This window comes from Scylla paramamosain, chromosome 35, assembly GCF_035594125.1.
Source record: "Scylla paramamosain isolate STU-SP2022 chromosome 35, ASM3559412v1, whole genome shotgun sequence".
In the NCBI taxonomy this organism is placed as follows: domain Eukaryota; kingdom Metazoa; phylum Arthropoda; class Malacostraca; order Decapoda; family Portunidae; genus Scylla; species Scylla paramamosain.
The window spans coordinates 5,145,001-5,162,500 of NC_087185.1; the positions used below are offsets into that span (position 1 = coordinate 5,145,001).

Here is a 17,500-nt window from a genome sequence, read left to right on the forward strand (position 1 = left end):
AAGGGAAGAAATATGCTCGTTAGATGGGTGAGAAAAGCATGTTTGTTAGGGTGTTAGGATGATCGTTTCTACTCTTTTTGGGGACTGGAGCCTCAGTGGGCCTTTTTTTCTACATTTTTGTTGCCTCTCTTACATAAAAAAAAAAGGAGGATGCATGGGTGGTGGAAGAGTTAGGGAAGGAAAGGAAGGTGGAAGATACGATAAAAGTTGGTTGTTACAGGGCGAAAAGATGAAAAGAAAAGAATGAAGATAAAATGTTAGGAAAGAGAGAAAGGTAGTGAAGAGAAGTCATTGACAAATTGTGTAGGTAGGAGAGAATGGATGGATGAACAAGAGGATAATTAGTGTGTGAAATAGGAAACAGACGAGCTTATGATAAAAAAAAATGAAAAGAAATGATGAATAAAAAGAAAAGTTGAAGTGTGTTTTCAATGAGAGTGAGCGTTTGGAACAAAGGAAAAATGTCAAAGAGGAAACAGGAAGAGATGAAAGCTCGATTCTTAGAAAGATACAGAACAAAACGTTTCATAACAAAACATGAAAAGATGAATAAAAAATATCAGAGAATCTTTCAAAGCATAAGGCATCTCTTAAAACGAACAATATCTAATAACATACTTGCTGAAATCTTTACAATAACTAAACATCTCAAAGTACAAAAATGCAGTAATTATTAGCACTCTCAGATGTACATTTAATAAAAAAGAGAGAATAATCGCATTTCTAGCACCAAGAATATCATTAACTAATAAAAAAAATACAGTAATCACTAGCACGACCTAAATATCAAACCAATACAAGCAAAACGAACGAAAATATACAACTATACACACAATCAGTAACAGTACGCAGCTGAATGGCAATAAAAAAAGAAAAAAACAATTATATACGAGAAAATAGCTCTTCATTTAAGCCCCGGGAAGGACAGACGTTCAGCACACACAAAAATACAAGTGGAAATCAATGAAGACGAAAGAGGACTTCTAAATCCGTCTCAAAGAACATGTTGACGTGGCCAGTGACGTCACGAGGCCCACAGCGAGAGTAAATAATGCACGGAGAGAGAGAGAGAGAGAGAGAGAGAGAGAGAGAGAGAGAGAGAGAGAGAGAGAGAGAGAGAGAGAGAGAGAGAGAGAGAGAGTAAACACCCGTGTCATACTCCACCATCTCTCTCTCTCTCTCTCTCTCTCTCTCTCTCTCTCTCTCTCTCTCTCTCTCTCTCTCTCTCTTATCACGGTCATTACAATATCGAAGTCAACCCTTAAGGTTTCGAGAGAGAGAGAGAGAGAGAGAGAGAGAGAGAGAGAGAGAGAGAGAGAGAGAGAGAGAGAGAGAGAGAGAGAGAGAGAGAGAGAGAGAGAGAGAGAGAGAATCCTTCCATCTTGCAAAGTGTCGAAAACATAGGACAAAGGAGAAGAGCGACCGAGAGAGAGAGAGAGAGAGAGAGAGAGAGAGAGAGAGAGAGAGAGAGAGAGAGAGAGAGAGAGAGAGAGAGAGAGAGAGAGATAATGGTCTAATACTTCTTTTCCCCCTCTCCCCAGCCCTCATCTCCTTCCTTATCAAAGCTCTAAGACGAAGTAAACACACACATAAGAACACCCCAGTAAACAGAGCAATATTCTCTATACATTCCTTTCATTACAACCGAAAAAATGACCATTAACTTTAATTCGAATCACTAGCCATATATTTTCACGTTATTTGGTATTGACCGTATCCCCCCAACCCACTCTCTCTCTCTCTCTCTCTCTCTCTCTCTCTCTCTCTCTCTCTCTCTCTCTCTCTCTCTCTCTCTCTCTCTGTGTCCTTTGTTCTCTCCCTCCTTGTATTCATCCTTCCCTCGAGAACAATCACCTGCCCACCTGAGAGGACACACCTGAGGGCTTAGCGGGACCAGATTATGAAAGGGGAGAAAGTTGGGGAAATATTGGAAGGAGAAAGACAAACAAGAAGCGGCCGTGAGAGGAATGACGGCCCCTTTGTCTTATAGTTTTGTGGTGGTGGTCTTGTTATTGTTGTTATTATTATTATTATTATTATTATTATTATTATTATTATTAGTGGTGATAGTAGTATAGAGGTAGTCGTCGTGGTAGTGGTGATGGTGGTGGTGGTAGTAGTAGTAGTAGTAGTAGTAGTAGTAGTAGGGAAAGTTCGTCAGTTTGGCCATGAAATATTGAGCTCACGTGCAATCTCTCTCTCTCTCTCTCTCTCTCTCTCTCTCTCTCTCTCTCTCTCTCTCTCTCTCTGTAAGCAAACACGTCATCCAGTCCCCTTTTTCCACTCCAATCAAGCATCACCACAACACATCCATAACGATCCACCCACACATTCATTCCTCAGTCAATCCATCAACTTTTTCCCCATCCATTTTTACTCCTGTACATCTCTCTCTCTCTCTCTCTCTCTCTCTCTCTCTCTCTCTCTCTCTCTCTCTCTCTCTCTCTCTCTCTCTACTTGGTCCCAGCTGGCAGCCTTCCCTCCCCACACTACATGATGGACCGGCCTGAGCGGTTCAATAGCATAGCAGCTGTGTGTCACCGGTTCATGGTGTATTGTAGAACCGCAGCGCACCTCACTGTCATTCCAGCGCACCACACCTGTCATTCCAGCGGAGCACATCTGTCATTCCATTTCACCCTCATTACTTCTGCCGCGGGAATGAAATGTGGTAGTGGTAGTGGTGGTGGTGGTGGTGTAATAGTGGTGATGGCGTGTCGGTCTAAAATAATTCCAGTTTGCAATGTTGAAAATATTACTGTCGCGGTTTTAATTCCGTTTCGTAAAATATAGCGCGAGTAATTAGTAGTTGCAAGCTTAATGGTGGGGGCCAGGTAGGTTACAGGTGATAAACACGCTATTGGCAGCGCAGGCGGCAGGTGAGTGTGGGTGAAGAGAAAACGGCCTGCCAGGTGAGTATGTTACAAGCTGGCAGGTGAATGGCAGGGGATTGAGATGTACAGGTAAGGTAAATTTTTAACATGAGTTTGAAAGTTTTAAAAGATGAGGTGCTTTTAATGGTAAGGTGTTTTTTTTTTAAAGGAAAGGGAGTTTTAGAAGATAAATTTATAATGATAGGTGGGTAAAGATATGCTTTAACATTGGAACTGCCACGTGTAGGCCTAATGGCTTCTAGATTTAGAAGTGTGTGTAATTCTATGTCTTATTATGGCTTGACTTTCGAACGACATTAAGAAAAAATTCAGATTTAACAGGTGTATTTTTAATTAATTATATATGTAGTTTTCTGGGTTGTATTTGTATAGTTTTACAATAATCTACATGAGTCACTTTTCTGTATATTGTAGCAATATATTTAGACTTTAACAAGCAATGTCCGTTCATTTTAATATCACTGAGTATGCGTGTCTTAGTCATATTATACACATATATTATAACACAATATACATCCGTGTATGTAATTCTGTATGTGTCTCGTATCTCTCAATGTGAACAGGAAAACTTTATCGCCAAATGTGTTTCGCTCAAATTTACGACAAACATATTTCACCGGAGTAATAATGTAATGCACCTTTCTGTGTCATTGTACTGCAAGCACATCTCGTCTTTTCAGTTGAGCAGTTATGCAACACACCTACACAGCCTTTCATCAGCATAGCGCGGGTCACGCCTCAGATCACAAGGAGCCAGGCAATCAGGGAGAAACAAGCGTGACTCCTTCGCACATTTACAAAAGAGGAGTCGAGAAAACCTTGACTTACTGAGGTTTGATGTTCATGTTTAACTCCGAGACACAATAAGCTTCGGGAATTACACTGAAACATTTTATTGCCTTGGATTCAGATAATACTCCAAATAATTTTCCCTGAACGAAGCTTTGTGAGGCTTTTGAATTCTCTGTACTGCGTCAGGAAATTCAATGATCTCTTTTAAAAGTTACATACAGTGGAATTTTATATTCTTTTATTTGAACCATGGAATTAACCCCTTTTCTTATAATGTCAAAAAGAAATAAGGTCGATGCTCTCTTGAAAATGACAAATGATGGACGTTTAATGCATTTCAATACAGAAATTATCTTCCTCTTTGCGGTTGAAACATAATGAGATCTATATTCTTATTTACAAGCCAAACAACAATAGACATTTTAATACACTGCATTACGTAACATGAAATCTTTCTTCTTCGCTGCACGAACATAACATCACAATTTCCTTAAAAGGCTAACAGAAACAATGAACTCTTTACACACATTAATAAACAAAATGCAACACTCTGTTCTTATTGCTTGAAAAAGTAAACAGGTCGTATTCCCTTAACAAAAAGTAACTACAACTAACACATTCTAAAACGTAGCAGACATTTGAGTATCGCATATATGAAGACTAGACTCACTGCAACACACACACAAACATACACCAACAAAGCGAATAAACTCATGAACTCTACGGACAAAACCTCATGAGCCAGCGAAACATCAAGCGGAGTTCTAATAAAAAGGTAGCATGATTAAAATATCTAAGAATCAATGCGTCTTCAGGTAAATTAGAGGCAAGATAAAGCTAAATCTGCGCCACATGTAAAGCTTTTATTATTAGCACATAGAGAGAGAGAGAGAGAGAGAGAGAGAGAGAGAGAGAGAGAGAGAGAGAGAGAGAGAGAGAGAGAGAGAGAGAGAGAGAGAGAGAGAGAGAGAGAGAGAGAGAGAGAGAGAGAGTCAGATTAGGTCATGTCATACCTTGGCGATCCTCAGGATGTACTGGGAAAGAAGATGACAGGTCAGTAAGAGAATGTATGAACAGTATATGACGAACGAAAAATGACAAAGAAGTAAGTACGGGAATTTATGCGAACAAGATGACAAAGAAAAATAGAATATCTCAAGGTGGAGTCGCAGTTTGAGGAAAATGACAAAGAAAAATACAATATCTCTCTCGTCTGCGTGCGTCTGCGGTCGTTGTTCGCAGCCGCACCAAGACAACTGCTCCCCTCAAGTCACGAAAGTTAATACCAGTTTCTCAGAATAACTTGCCTCCACATCTAACGAGGCCAGCGCACGCCACCACCACGCCACCACCACGCCGCCGCCACGCCGTCACGCCGCCACGCGTCCCTCTTAACTTATGCCACGCCAAACTCACACTTCACCAAATCTTTAACCGTGTAGTTTTATTTTAATAATGAGTAGGACTTTCAAATCACACTGACGAGAGGTACACATATGTATATTTTAGATGAATAACGGGAACTACTCCGCACTGACTCTACGAAATCTTTACGCAAATAACATTCGTAGTATTGTATAATTTTTGCCTTGCATAAGACTAACAAAGCATAACTCATTCGAAACTTACAGGCGAGAAGTAAGAGACATTTTTTACACGAATAATTCATAACACGCTACTCATTCTTCTGGAAATCCTTCAACGAATAGCAACAAGCATACTTCTTATTGACAGTAATAAAAAAATGAAATCACATCCTATTTGACACACGCTGACGAGCAGTAAAGGGAGGCAGGTATAAACAGGTATGTTGTCTTTACCTACACCTGATACCTGAGCAAACATCAACACTACCACTTCGTACTTTCGAGGCCACAGGAATACATGTGAAGATGCATTTGATTACAAGTATATATTAATTAATAGTGGCTTTAAAGGATATTTAGAAGGATAATTTAAAGGATATTTAGAAGAAGAAAGAGGGAAGGAAAGAAAGGAATGAATAAATTAATCTTGAAAGATGGAAAGTAATAGAAAATATAAATGAGACGAAAAACTTTTACTTTTTCACAAAATACAAATCCATATTAAAAGAAATAAATTTTGAACGAGTTAAAATAACGGAAAATTTGATGAAAAACGGGAAATATTTACTTCCTCACACAAAAGAAAACTACATATATTGGCCTCTTTTAACATTCAAAAGACAAAAAACGGGAAACAAAGGAGTGAAAAGAAATCTTGAAGGAGAAAAAGAAATCACGCAAAATATGATGGAAAGACGTAAATTTTGACTTCTACATACAAAAAATCGTCTGAATTTGCCTTTTTCTTTTTTCAAGGTGTTAAGATTTGCAAGTATCAAGTGGCGGGGAGGCCTAGGAGGAGGCTGGCGGGGGGAATACAATTACAAACCAGTAAACGTACCCGATGGCCGCTAAACACACGGTCAAACTGGTGCCACAACACGCAACACTCTCATCTGCACGCAACACGCCCGCAACATTACGCTGCCACTGCACGTAATGCTGAGCGTGTGGCAAGTGTCATTTGTCAAGGAATACACTGGAGAAATTGAATGAGAGAGGAGAGATGGAAAAATAGTTAGATAAATTAATATATAAACAAATAAACAGTTAATGCTGCCATCGAGAAAAAATGAATAAATAAATAAACAAATAAAAATAAATGAATAAAACACTAGAACTCGACAGAAAAATGGATAAATAAAACCATGCAAGAATAATACAATAATGGAATGAAATAAATGAAAAAAATATGCGATACGAGTATATCCAAATCAAACTTTATATAAAAAGAAATCGAAAAAAAATATTAGCGTGTGAAAAAAAAAATCCAAGAGGAGGAGAGAGAGGCATGTACGCAACACACACACACACACACACACACACACACACACACACACACACACACACACACACACACACACACACACACACACACACACAGTCAGTCTTTGCTAGAAATAAGAAAAACAGGAGAGAGAGAGAGAGAGAGAGAGAGAGAGAGAGAGAGAGAGAGAGAGAGAGAGAGAGAGAGAGAGAGAGAGAGAGAGAGAGAGAGAGAGAGAGAGAGAGAGAGATCGTCCCTCAGTGAGCCTCGTTCGTGGACTCTCAAACTTTTGAAACAAGCACAAACGTCCCGAGGAGGACCCGGGGGCACACGCGAGGCAGGGAACGAAGACAGAAGGAGGAGGAGGAGGAGGAGGAGGAGGAGGAGGAGGAGGAGGAGGAGGAGATCGTACATATATACGTTTAAGTGGAAAGTATTTAGTATCTACAGTATTTTCAAAAGTGTTGTACTGTTAAGGTGTGATTTGTGTTATGTTATTTACGTGTTATGTTTGATATGTTTCTTTTACGTGGATCCGACACGACAGCTGGTATAGGTAAGGTGATCATGTCTTGTGTACAGGTGAGAAGACAGGTACACACATACATAGGTACAAAGACAGACAGACAGACAGACAGACAGACAGACAGATACAATTTCACAATGTTATTACACTTCTAGTCCTAGGGCGTTAAAAATAAAGAGAAAAAACAGAAAATATTGAGTTATAAAATATTTCTGTGTGTGTGTGTGTGTGTGAGAGATTTCCCCTCCCTCCCCCTCTCTCTCTCTCTCTCTCTCTCTCTCGTCAGGCCGGATAAGCGAGGGTGTCTTGGTGTGGTTTCCGGATGATATATATGATCGTGTATCTCAGAATTATGATCGTCGCATAAGAAAATTAGATAAGAACTTTTTTGGCTTGAGTCCTATCGCCCGTAGGATATTAATGTGTGTGTCTCCTCTCTCCTCTCCCTTCCCCTCCTTATCTCCCTCTCGGCCGTCTCTCGTCTTTAGTTTCTTTTATTTCTCAAAAAAAAAAAAAAAGGGAAAAGTTAAGATTTTTTATATGATTTTTTTTTTTTGGCCTTATCAAGATTTTATTTTTTTTTTTTTTGACGGGGGTGGAATTTATAGTTTGCCTGTTCCTCTCTCTCTCTCTCTCTCTCTCTCTCTCTCTCTCTCTCTCTCTCTCTCTCTCTCTCTCTCTCTCTCTTTATAGCTGCCACTACTAGCACCACCACTAATATCAAGAAGAAAAAGAAGAAGACGAAAAACAATTACAAATGCAGCAACAAAAACAACAACAACACAACATCAACAACAACAACAACTAATATAATCATTCAAACTTTCCATCTCTCTCACTTGATATTTTTCCCTCAAATCAATTATCGTTTGTGACCGCGAAGTAATCTTTTCCCCTCACGTAATTACCCCGCGTTTGAGGAAGAAAATGACGCAGAGAGAGAGAGAGAGAGAGAGAGAGAGAGAGAGAGAGAGAGAGAGAGAGAGAGAGAGAGAGAGAGAGAGAGAGAGAGAGAGAGAGAGAGAGAGAGAGCTAATACTCATGAAATAATAAAAATAACAGAATCCTTATAAGTAAAAGAACAAAAGCGAGCGAGCGAGAGAGAGAGAGAGAGAGAGAGAGAGAGAGAGAGAGAGAGAGAGAGAGAGAGAGAGAGAGAGAGAGAGAGAGAGAGAGAGAGAGAGAGAGAGAGAGAGGAATTCTGTTCTGGACAGGTAACAAATCACAAACTGGTAAGAACAGATAACCACGATGTGTGTTCCTGAAACTTTCAATACACACACACACACACACACACACACACACACACACACACACAGCGCACCTGTCAAACATTGTCTGATTGAACAGAGTTTTCCTTTCAATAAATTGATGAAACCAGTGATAGCCTGAGAGAGAGAGAGAGAGAGAGAGAGAGAGAGAGAGAGAGAGAGAGAGAGAGAGAGAGAGAGAGAGAGAGAGAGAGAGAGAGAGAGAGAGAGAGAGAGAGAGAGAGAGAGAGAGAGAGAGAGAGAGAATTGAGGCTCCACCAAAAAGAGGAATACTGTTGTAAGCTCCGATGTGGATTGTGAAGCAAGGATGGATAGAGGAGGGGAAAGAAATAAGTGAAAGAGAGATAGAAGGTGGACGGAGGTAAGGGAAGAAAAGAATTCAATAGCACGAGAGCAAATGGGAGATGATTGGAGAGAGGAGCCTGGATGAGAGGAGGGAGAGAGGCATTCTGAAAGGCTATAACTCACACGAATATTTTGCAAATGAACGAAGAGGTATATTTAACAAAACAAGGAACCGGAAAGAAAATAAAAATGGAAGTACATGTCAGAAAACAGAAATAAAAATACAAGAACTAGAAGGTGGAATATGAAGATCTGAAGGAAGGACAAAAGAAGAAAAGGCAATGAAAAAAAAAAAAAAACAGTAATGAGGCAAATAATTAATAGAGAAATCAGAGGAGAGAGTTAAAAAAAATAAGAGAAGGGTTAGAATAGAGGAAGGAAGAAGACCTAAGAAATTATAATAATGAAGCAGTAAATAATTAAAGGAGCCAGAAGGAAATATAACGAAATATAAGGAAGAGGACAAGGATGACACTACAACTACTACTACAACAACTACTACTACTACTACTATCCAAATCCAGGCCAATATACCATGAAAACCTTCCCAGAACCCACCTGATACTCACCCCCAACCCACCCTCCCACCTGCCCGGCCTGCCATCCATCACGGCGGGACAGTGGTCTCCCTGCATCATAATCCCGAATAATTGAGGCTGTCGTGTGTTATTGGTTCAGGTTATTGAAGTCTAATCCCACGCAGCCATATTTAAGTGCGGTTCTGAGACGCATGGGATAGGAAAAAACAAAACAAATAAAAAGATAACAAAACTGGCGCAGATCATGTACAAGTTACGAGTTTCTTTGATTTCATTGCTGGGGGAAAGTTTAGATGTGGGTTGTAAGTGTTTTTTTGAGTAATTTTATGTTTGTTAAGTGATTTTCCGTCTTTTTTGAGTGGTTTGTTGTCTTTTTTTTAATTTAGTCTTTTTGAGTGGCCTGTCTTTTTTTGGGGGGTGATTTTATGTTTCTATAGTGATTTTCCGTCTTTTTTTAGTGATCTGTCTATTTTTGTGACCTGTCCTTTTTGAGTGACTTGTCTTTTTTGAGTGACTTGTATGTTTAGTGATTTCCTGTCTCTTTTTTCGGGTGACCTTTCTATTTGAGTGACTTCCTATCTTTTTCTTAAGTGATCTATCTTTTTTTAAGTGACCTATCGATTTTGAGTGATTTTCTACCTCTTGAATGAGCTCCTGTCTTTTTTTTTGAGTAACTTCCTGTCTTTTCTTTAGTCTGTGTGTGTGTGTGTGTGTGTGTGTGTGTGTGTGTGTGTGTGTGTGTGTGTGTGTGTGTGTATTTAGAAAACGGAGGAATATGTTTGTACTATACACACACACACACACACACACACACACACACACACACACACACACACTCTCTCTCTCTCTCTCTCTCTCTCTCTCTCTCTCTCTCTCTCTCTCTCTCTCTCTGCCTCACACTGATTGGTCCTCGCCACCCACCCAGGGAGAGATGGACGTCTGTAATTGGTGGAGACAATAACTTTGGGCCCAATGGGAACACCGATGATTGGCGGAGATTGCTCTTAGGGGACTGTTATCTGTCAGAAGTGCCGTTAATTGGTGCAGGTAATGGACATAATCTGGTCAGCCTCGTGTGTCTCCCCTGCTTGAGAGAGTAATGAAAGAATGGGGCTGTTTTCCTTATTTTTATGTTTTTTGAGGGTGTTGTAAGTTCTCTTGTTATCTCATATTGTTTCGAGGTAGGGAGGGAGGGAGGAGAGGTAGAGGGAGGAGAGAGAGAGAGGGAGGGAGAGGGAGAGAGAGAGAGAGAGAGAGAGAGAGAGAGAGAGAGAGAGAGAGAGAGAGAGAGAGAGAGAGAGAGTGAGGGTCTTTTTCAGTTTGGCATAGAAAAGTAGATATTTAAAGGCTAATGTTGGCCAAATCTCTCTCTCTCTCTCTCTCTCTCTCTCTCTCTCTCTCTCTCTCTCTCTCTCTCTCTCTCTCCCCACGCGTTCCCACATTCCCACACTGACAGTCTGAGCTCTTGTCGTCCTCCTTCTTTTCCTCTCCTCCCCGCTCCTCTCTCCTTCCCTCGTCCTCTCCTGCTCCTCCCTCCCTCCCTCCGTTCCTCCTGCTCCTAAAAGTGTCTGCAGGAAGTATGCGCCACAGTTTGCGTGCTGGTTTGGTCGCCCAATATGTAAAGCAGTTTTATATAGAAGGATTATCTTGGGCAATACTTTGTGAGGGTCCGAATAGCCACCTTGATATTTCCTCGCAAGCGTCTGCCGAGGAGAGAGAGGGAGAGGGAGAGGGGTTTGAGGTGGTGGTGAAACGAGGAAGGAAAGAGTGGAGGAGATGAGTGGGTGTGTTGGAGATAAGGAGGAGAGAGAGAGAGGAAAGGAGAATGAGAAGAGGATGTAAGTGGTAGGAAGAGGAGGATGTGAGGTTATTGGTGATGAGAAAGGAAGGAACAGAAGAGAAGAATGAAAAGGACTAGAGTGGAAGGAAGAGAAAGGGAGGATAGGCTGGTGTGGGATGAGGGGGAAAGGGAGAAGGAAGAAGGAAAGATGAAATGGAGGACTATTGAATTATAAGGAGGAAAGTAAAGGAGGAGAGTAAAGAAGAATGAGAATAGGAGGGAAGAGGATATAAGAGGAAACAAGGAGGAGAGGGTGGTAGGAACAGCAGAATAGGAGAGGGAGAGAAAATAATCAAGGAAAAAGATAAGGAAGATAGAGTGAAAGAAAAGATGGGAGGCTACTTTGAACGAAGAGAAAAGGAATGGAAGATGAATAAAAATTAAGAAAAAAGGAAGAATAAGAAAGGAATGAATGGGAGAAGGAAGGAAAGTTGGTTGGGATGAGGAGAAAAAGGAATAGAGGATGAGAAGAAAATAGTAAACCAGGAGAATAAGAAAGAAATGAGAGGAGGATGAGGAGGAGGAGGAGGAGCTGGAGTCCTACACGTGAATCATTCCTGTCAGGTATTTGTGTGAGTTTCCAGAGGCGGGTCCCAAAAACGCATCCCCGGCTTGTCAAACTTGCGCCCCCCTACAGAATTTTGCGAGCGAGGCAGCGGCGTCGTGGCGAGAAATCTTCAAGGATACACGGAAAAAAACGGCGAATATTTTACCATTTCCGCGCCCAACTGAGCTACTTCCCTCCCTCCCTCGCGCCTTCCCTTAAGCTTTTGGCAAGAAAGTTTTCGGGTCTCGAGTCTCGGGTCTCCTCCTCCCTCTAATTCCCAGCCTGCCATATGGTGTTCCCGCGGCCCCTCCTCCAAAAACTCACCGGTAACTCTTGTAAATTTCTTATGCATAATATTATCGCGTCTACTCAGCGTGTTATGTGATTGAGCGGCAGTTTTGATTTATTTGTGGATATCATTCAGGTTTTTCTTTGTATAAATCTGTTTCTTTTCCTTTTTCAATTAGGTTATGGTGTATTTTTTATATATATTACAGCTTTTATTTGGTTTCGTGTTGTTGGGTGATTTCGATTTATTTAATGTCATTTTTCTGTGTTTCCTTGTACTGATGACGGTTTCATGCAGCTTCACTTGTCTTCTTGTGTTCTCTCTTATGTAATCAATGAGTTTCTCCAGTAATTAGTTTCTTGTGTACTTCTCATAGAAAAAAATTTAGTTGACAATTTTGATAGATTTGTGATTTTTTTTATTTATTTATCTATTTATTTATTTTTTTAGATGTCTGGAAGTGGGTTGTCTTACAGTAGGTATCAAGCACATGTAGTCCTTACATGACATTATAATTGACAATTTTTACTTATTTTTCCCTGTTTTTTCCTGTTTCTGTTGACAATAAAATGTAACCCGTTTTCTTCACATCCTAAATATTTTTTTTCTTCTTTTTTTTTTTTTTTTTTTAGCATTCACTTGAACGGTTTTATTTATATGAGTAAGTACGAGAAAGAAGTCCTAATGTGTCAATTTCCGTAAATGAGACGGAGAACAGTAATATTTTGTCCCTTTCCGTAAATATCAATAAAAAAACAACTCTGTTCTATTTCCATATATATAAGAAGCCCTACAGTGATCCTTTCAGTAAATATGAGAAGTCCTACTGTGTCCCTTTCCGTAAACATGACAAAGAGATCCTATTTTCCTCACCTCCCCAGCGCCTCCCATGCTGCAATATACCTCAACACCTCAATCGTTCAGGTGAGGCGCACGGCACGCTTGCCATAACGAGTCAGTGACCAGGTAAGTCAGGTATGCTAGATTACCCTCAGTAACCCGCCGGTAGTGCGTAATAATTAGGTGATTAACGACATAGGTAAGTATATCTATTATTCGTAAAATTCTCTTGCTTGCTTATTTAGGAGTCGTGGGTTGTTTTAAATTTGTTAATAAAAGTCTGGGGCTTATGAATTAATGTAATGGTGTTATGAAGGGGTGTGATGCTATGGAGGGGTTTAACAGGTGATTGGAGAACGTAAGTAAAGAGGGACATAACACAAAAAAACCACAAACATACGTACACAGACACCACGATAGGGAAATACATAAAAACACATACACAGACAGAGAGAAAGATAGATACATGAATAAAGAGAGAAATAGACACATCATTAGATACATAAACAGACTGACAGATAAAAAAGATAAACAGATTCACAAACAGATATCAGATTAACTAAAGCAAGTAAACACCATCACTAAATACCACCTACACACACACACACACACACACACACACACACACACACACACACACACACAAGCATACCTCCCCCTCTTCCCCCAACACACAAGAGGTCTTCCCGCTGAGTTTCTTCCTGGGAACAGTTTTAAAATTAGTTTATCTCGCACAACCTGGCGCTCGTGGCCCAAAAGTTAGCTCATGCCGGCGGCCACTCTGCTTCGTCCCGCCTCGTTGCCTTTCCACATTTGCATCCCATTGAGTGGATCGCAGACAGAGTGGCGGCGTTAAATATCCATCTAAAGGCTGCGCGTGTCTTAATCCACTTCGGGTAACAAGATTTTAAGCAGTAATTTAGGCGACCAATGGCTTCTCTTGTCCCTCCTTATATAATGTATTAGGTATTCATTGCTATCTGTATGTTTTCCAAAGTGACTGATAAGGGAAAATGGCGGAACATGAAGGGGTAAAAAGAAAATATGGACGCACGATGCAAAATGGATAAACAGAGGAAAAAACGAAGGCAGGAGAAGATGAGGGGAAAAATATGCTATCAAAATGAGCGGATGAAAGAGAGTGAGGGGAGATAAACAGAAGTGAAGCGTGACGGAGAGGCGAAATGGGATATGATGGAGGAGGAGGAGGAGGAGGAGGAGGAAAAGGAAACAAGGACAAGAGGCCACAAGAAAGAAGATAACAACAAACCAGAGAAAAAGGGAGGAGAGAGAGAAGGAAGAAGAAACCAAATGGAGGAAGAGAGCGAAGAGGGGAGAAAAGAAGACAGGAGATGGAGTGTGGGGGAGTTAAGTGTGAGTGATGATACTAAGTCAATACACGGAGCGGCCGCCACCCATGCCATCCGTGTCTAATGAAAAATAAACAGCGGGGCCTCGGGTTACTTTGAAGGTGGTGGTGGTGGTGGTGGTGGTGGAGGCTAAATATTATAGGAGTGTTCGTGCGAGCCAGATAAGGTAACCAATTATCTCAGCGTCACGGCGGAAGAAATACAATGCTTGGTAGTCTGCGGGAGATGGTTAATTAAGAGACTCTCCTCCACTTAGTTCAGAGAGTGGAAGGGGAGTTAGGTTAATCCACTGTAAACCCAACAAGTATTTCCTCCCAAATTTAATCACAAAAGCTAGACCATTACGAGAGGTACAAAGAACACATCCTTCCCTTTCGTTGGTTCACTGGGCACTGACTAATTTCACTCAATCCCCACGTCTTATAACCGAGTGACGCCACGAAATCCTCACATCCCATTGGCTGAGAGATACCACTAGGACCAATCCCCTTGCAGCAAGTCCCTTGGGTAGATAATGGACCAATCACGTGGCGGGAATCAATGAGGAGCAGAGTTTGTGTCTACGAAGGAAGTTTTGGTGATAAGGGAGTTTTAAGGAAGGAAGAGAGAGAGAGAGAGAGAGAGAGAGAGAGAGAGAGAGAGAGAGAGAGAGAGAGAGAGAGAGAGAGAGAGAGAGAGAGAGAGAGAGAGAGAGATATGGCAAGTCTCCTTTAACCCTCATTATTTTTTGTGCAAGAGGAGGAGGAGGAGGAGGAGGAGGAGGAGGAGGAGGAGGAGGAGGAGGAGGAGAAGGAGGAGGAGGAGGAGGAGAAAGAAAATCGAAGAGGAAAATTAAAAAGAATAAAGATGAAAACAACAGAAAAATAATAAGACGAAACATACACACACACACACACACACACACACACACACACACACACACACACACACACACACGTTCCCAAAGTAAATACTGAGTGAGAGGAAACTTTCTAAACTTTTCATGGCATTTTAGAGGGTTGGAATCCCCCTTGAATCCTGCAGAGAGAGAGAGAGAGAGAGAGAGAGAGAGAGAGAGAGAGAGAGAGAGAGAGAGAGAGAGAGAGAGAGAGAGAGAGAGAGAGAGAGATAACACATCACACTGCCACAATATTTACCACCACCATCACCACCACAGCAACACTAGGATGACCGAGTGGGTGTGAGTGGATGTCACAGGAAGGCGAGGAGAAGAAGAGGAAAGACAATACCGCAACAGATTCCAATGCCTTCATCAGCACAACGAGACCCGGAGTTTGTGGGCGCGTTGTGGCTTCAATAGAGCCGCCCGCACGCGACGTAAACACACACACACACACACACACACGACACACACACACACACACACACACACACACAGTAGGAAGAAAAGGTCGCAGTAGTAGTGATGGTAGGAGGACGAGGACGAGGACGAGGAGGAGGAGGATAAACAAAATTAAAACTTCAAAAAACATAAACAAACAATATATAAGACGCACACACACACACACACACACACACATTTCCTAGACAAGCATGAGGGAAAAATAAATCATGTAATAATTTGAGTAAGAATCACATTAGACATCCACACGATAAAATAAGTCATACAGAAATTCCACCCCAAACTTGAACACAGAGAAAAGGGAAGGATGGAAGAAACTGAAGAAAACGAAGGAATAATAAACTGAATGGATGAAACAGACACGAGAAAAAGAGAGTAAAAAGAAGCAAAGAACCATTCCAAACTTGAATATGAGAAGGAAAAGTAAATCACAAGAATTATGTAAAAAAATAACATGTAGTTTCGTAACAAAATCTGAAAATAAGAACAGGGGACAGAGAACACGCGAATAAAATAGGAGAGAGCAAAAAAAAAAAAAAAAGGATAATTTCTGGATTTACATAAGGCGATGGATGTGACAGAAGGGAAGAATGACATGGAGGAAGCAGGGGGCAACATGTATGCGTCTTTAATATCATCTGACGTAAAGAATTAGGAAATATGGAAGAAAAATTATGACATACAGAGAGAGAGAGAGAGAGAGAGAGAGAGAGAGAGAGAGAGAGAGAGAGAGAGAGAGAGAGAGAGAGAGAGAGAGAGAGAGAGAAACTAACGACACACTTTAAAATGCAATAAAAGGAAAGCACAAAGAGAAAGAGAATGCAAGAGAAAGAGAAAGAAAATCCCACGCAAATTTGAACACAGGAAAAGAAAGTAAGAAGAATATAAAGATACGAAACAATAATCATAAAAAAAGAGATTATTCGGTAAACAGCAAATTATTTAGTGTATGGTAATGGGAAACACAATAAGACAAATGATGCATCGTCTATGAAATTATGATTATGTTGTGAGACTGTGGATAGCCGTGAGTGATATAGGATACTGTAACACTATGAGGATGAGGCAGAATATGGATGGGTAATGAAAAAAAAAAAAGTGGATTCTATTGAGTTATGAAGACCATTGTGACGCTGAGAAGATAAAGGGATGCTGTGAGTGTACTATTAGAAGCTGTGTGTGTTTAAAACAGTGATGAGATGCTGTGATGCTCTGAACATGAGATGCTGAAGCTGTGATGGTACTATTACATGTGAAAGAGAAGCTGTGTGAATGGGTGAAGTTGAGAGGATGAATTGCTGCGATATACAAACTATGCGTCTGCGAAGCTGTGGAAATGAGGGAGTGAGTGTGCTGTGAGCTGTGAGGGCTAGAAGCGAATGAGATCGAGTAGGTATATGACATTTAATAAGAGATGTAACGTGAACGAGTGAAGGTGACAGGTCGAATAGCTGTGATATAGATATTATGAGTCCGTAAAGCTATATAAATGAGGAAGTGAGGGTACAAGTCCGCGGATCTGTGAGGGTGAGAAGCGAATGAGGTGGCGTGGGTATATGGGGGGTGAGGATGCGGGTAAGAATGAAGGTGGTGCAAAGGATCGCAGCGCCTAACTGTGGCTTTCAGACCGCTAGCTGCGTCCCGAATATCTCAATATCGGATATCGGGGTGTCGGTTTCCAATAGGGAGCCTTGCCCTTTCTCTAAATACCTGCTCCGCCGCCAGCCCGAGAAACACACACACACACACACACACACACACACACACACACACACACACACACACACACACACACACACACACACACAGAGATACATCACAGTCTTCTACACCTACAGGATATACACATGACATCCGCACCCGTATCCGCATTTAAGAAGCATCAACTTAATCAGAATCCGCACCAGGCTATCTGGGAATTACCGAAACTCTTTTTTGTTTGAGTTAGTGAGGTTAAGTGAGTTCTGCTGTCAATATTTTATCAACTTCTCTATCTACAATAAAAATACATCTCCAGTCCATCTCAAAATCCAGAATTCTAAACTAAATCCT

At 41.0% G+C, this 17,500-nt stretch overlaps 1 protein-coding gene across 1 annotated transcript in view; it reads right to left on the bottom strand.

Moving 5' to 3' along the window:
* LOC135090404 (teneurin-a-like) overlaps positions 1 to 17,500 on the bottom strand; it is a 336,834-nt gene that overhangs the window by 118,431 nt on the left and 200,903 nt on the right. Inside the window, 1 exon segment of the mRNA XM_063987158.1 lies at positions 4,700 to 4,720. Within this exon segment, the coding sequence (XP_063843228.1) occupies positions 4,700 to 4,720 (21 nt within the window).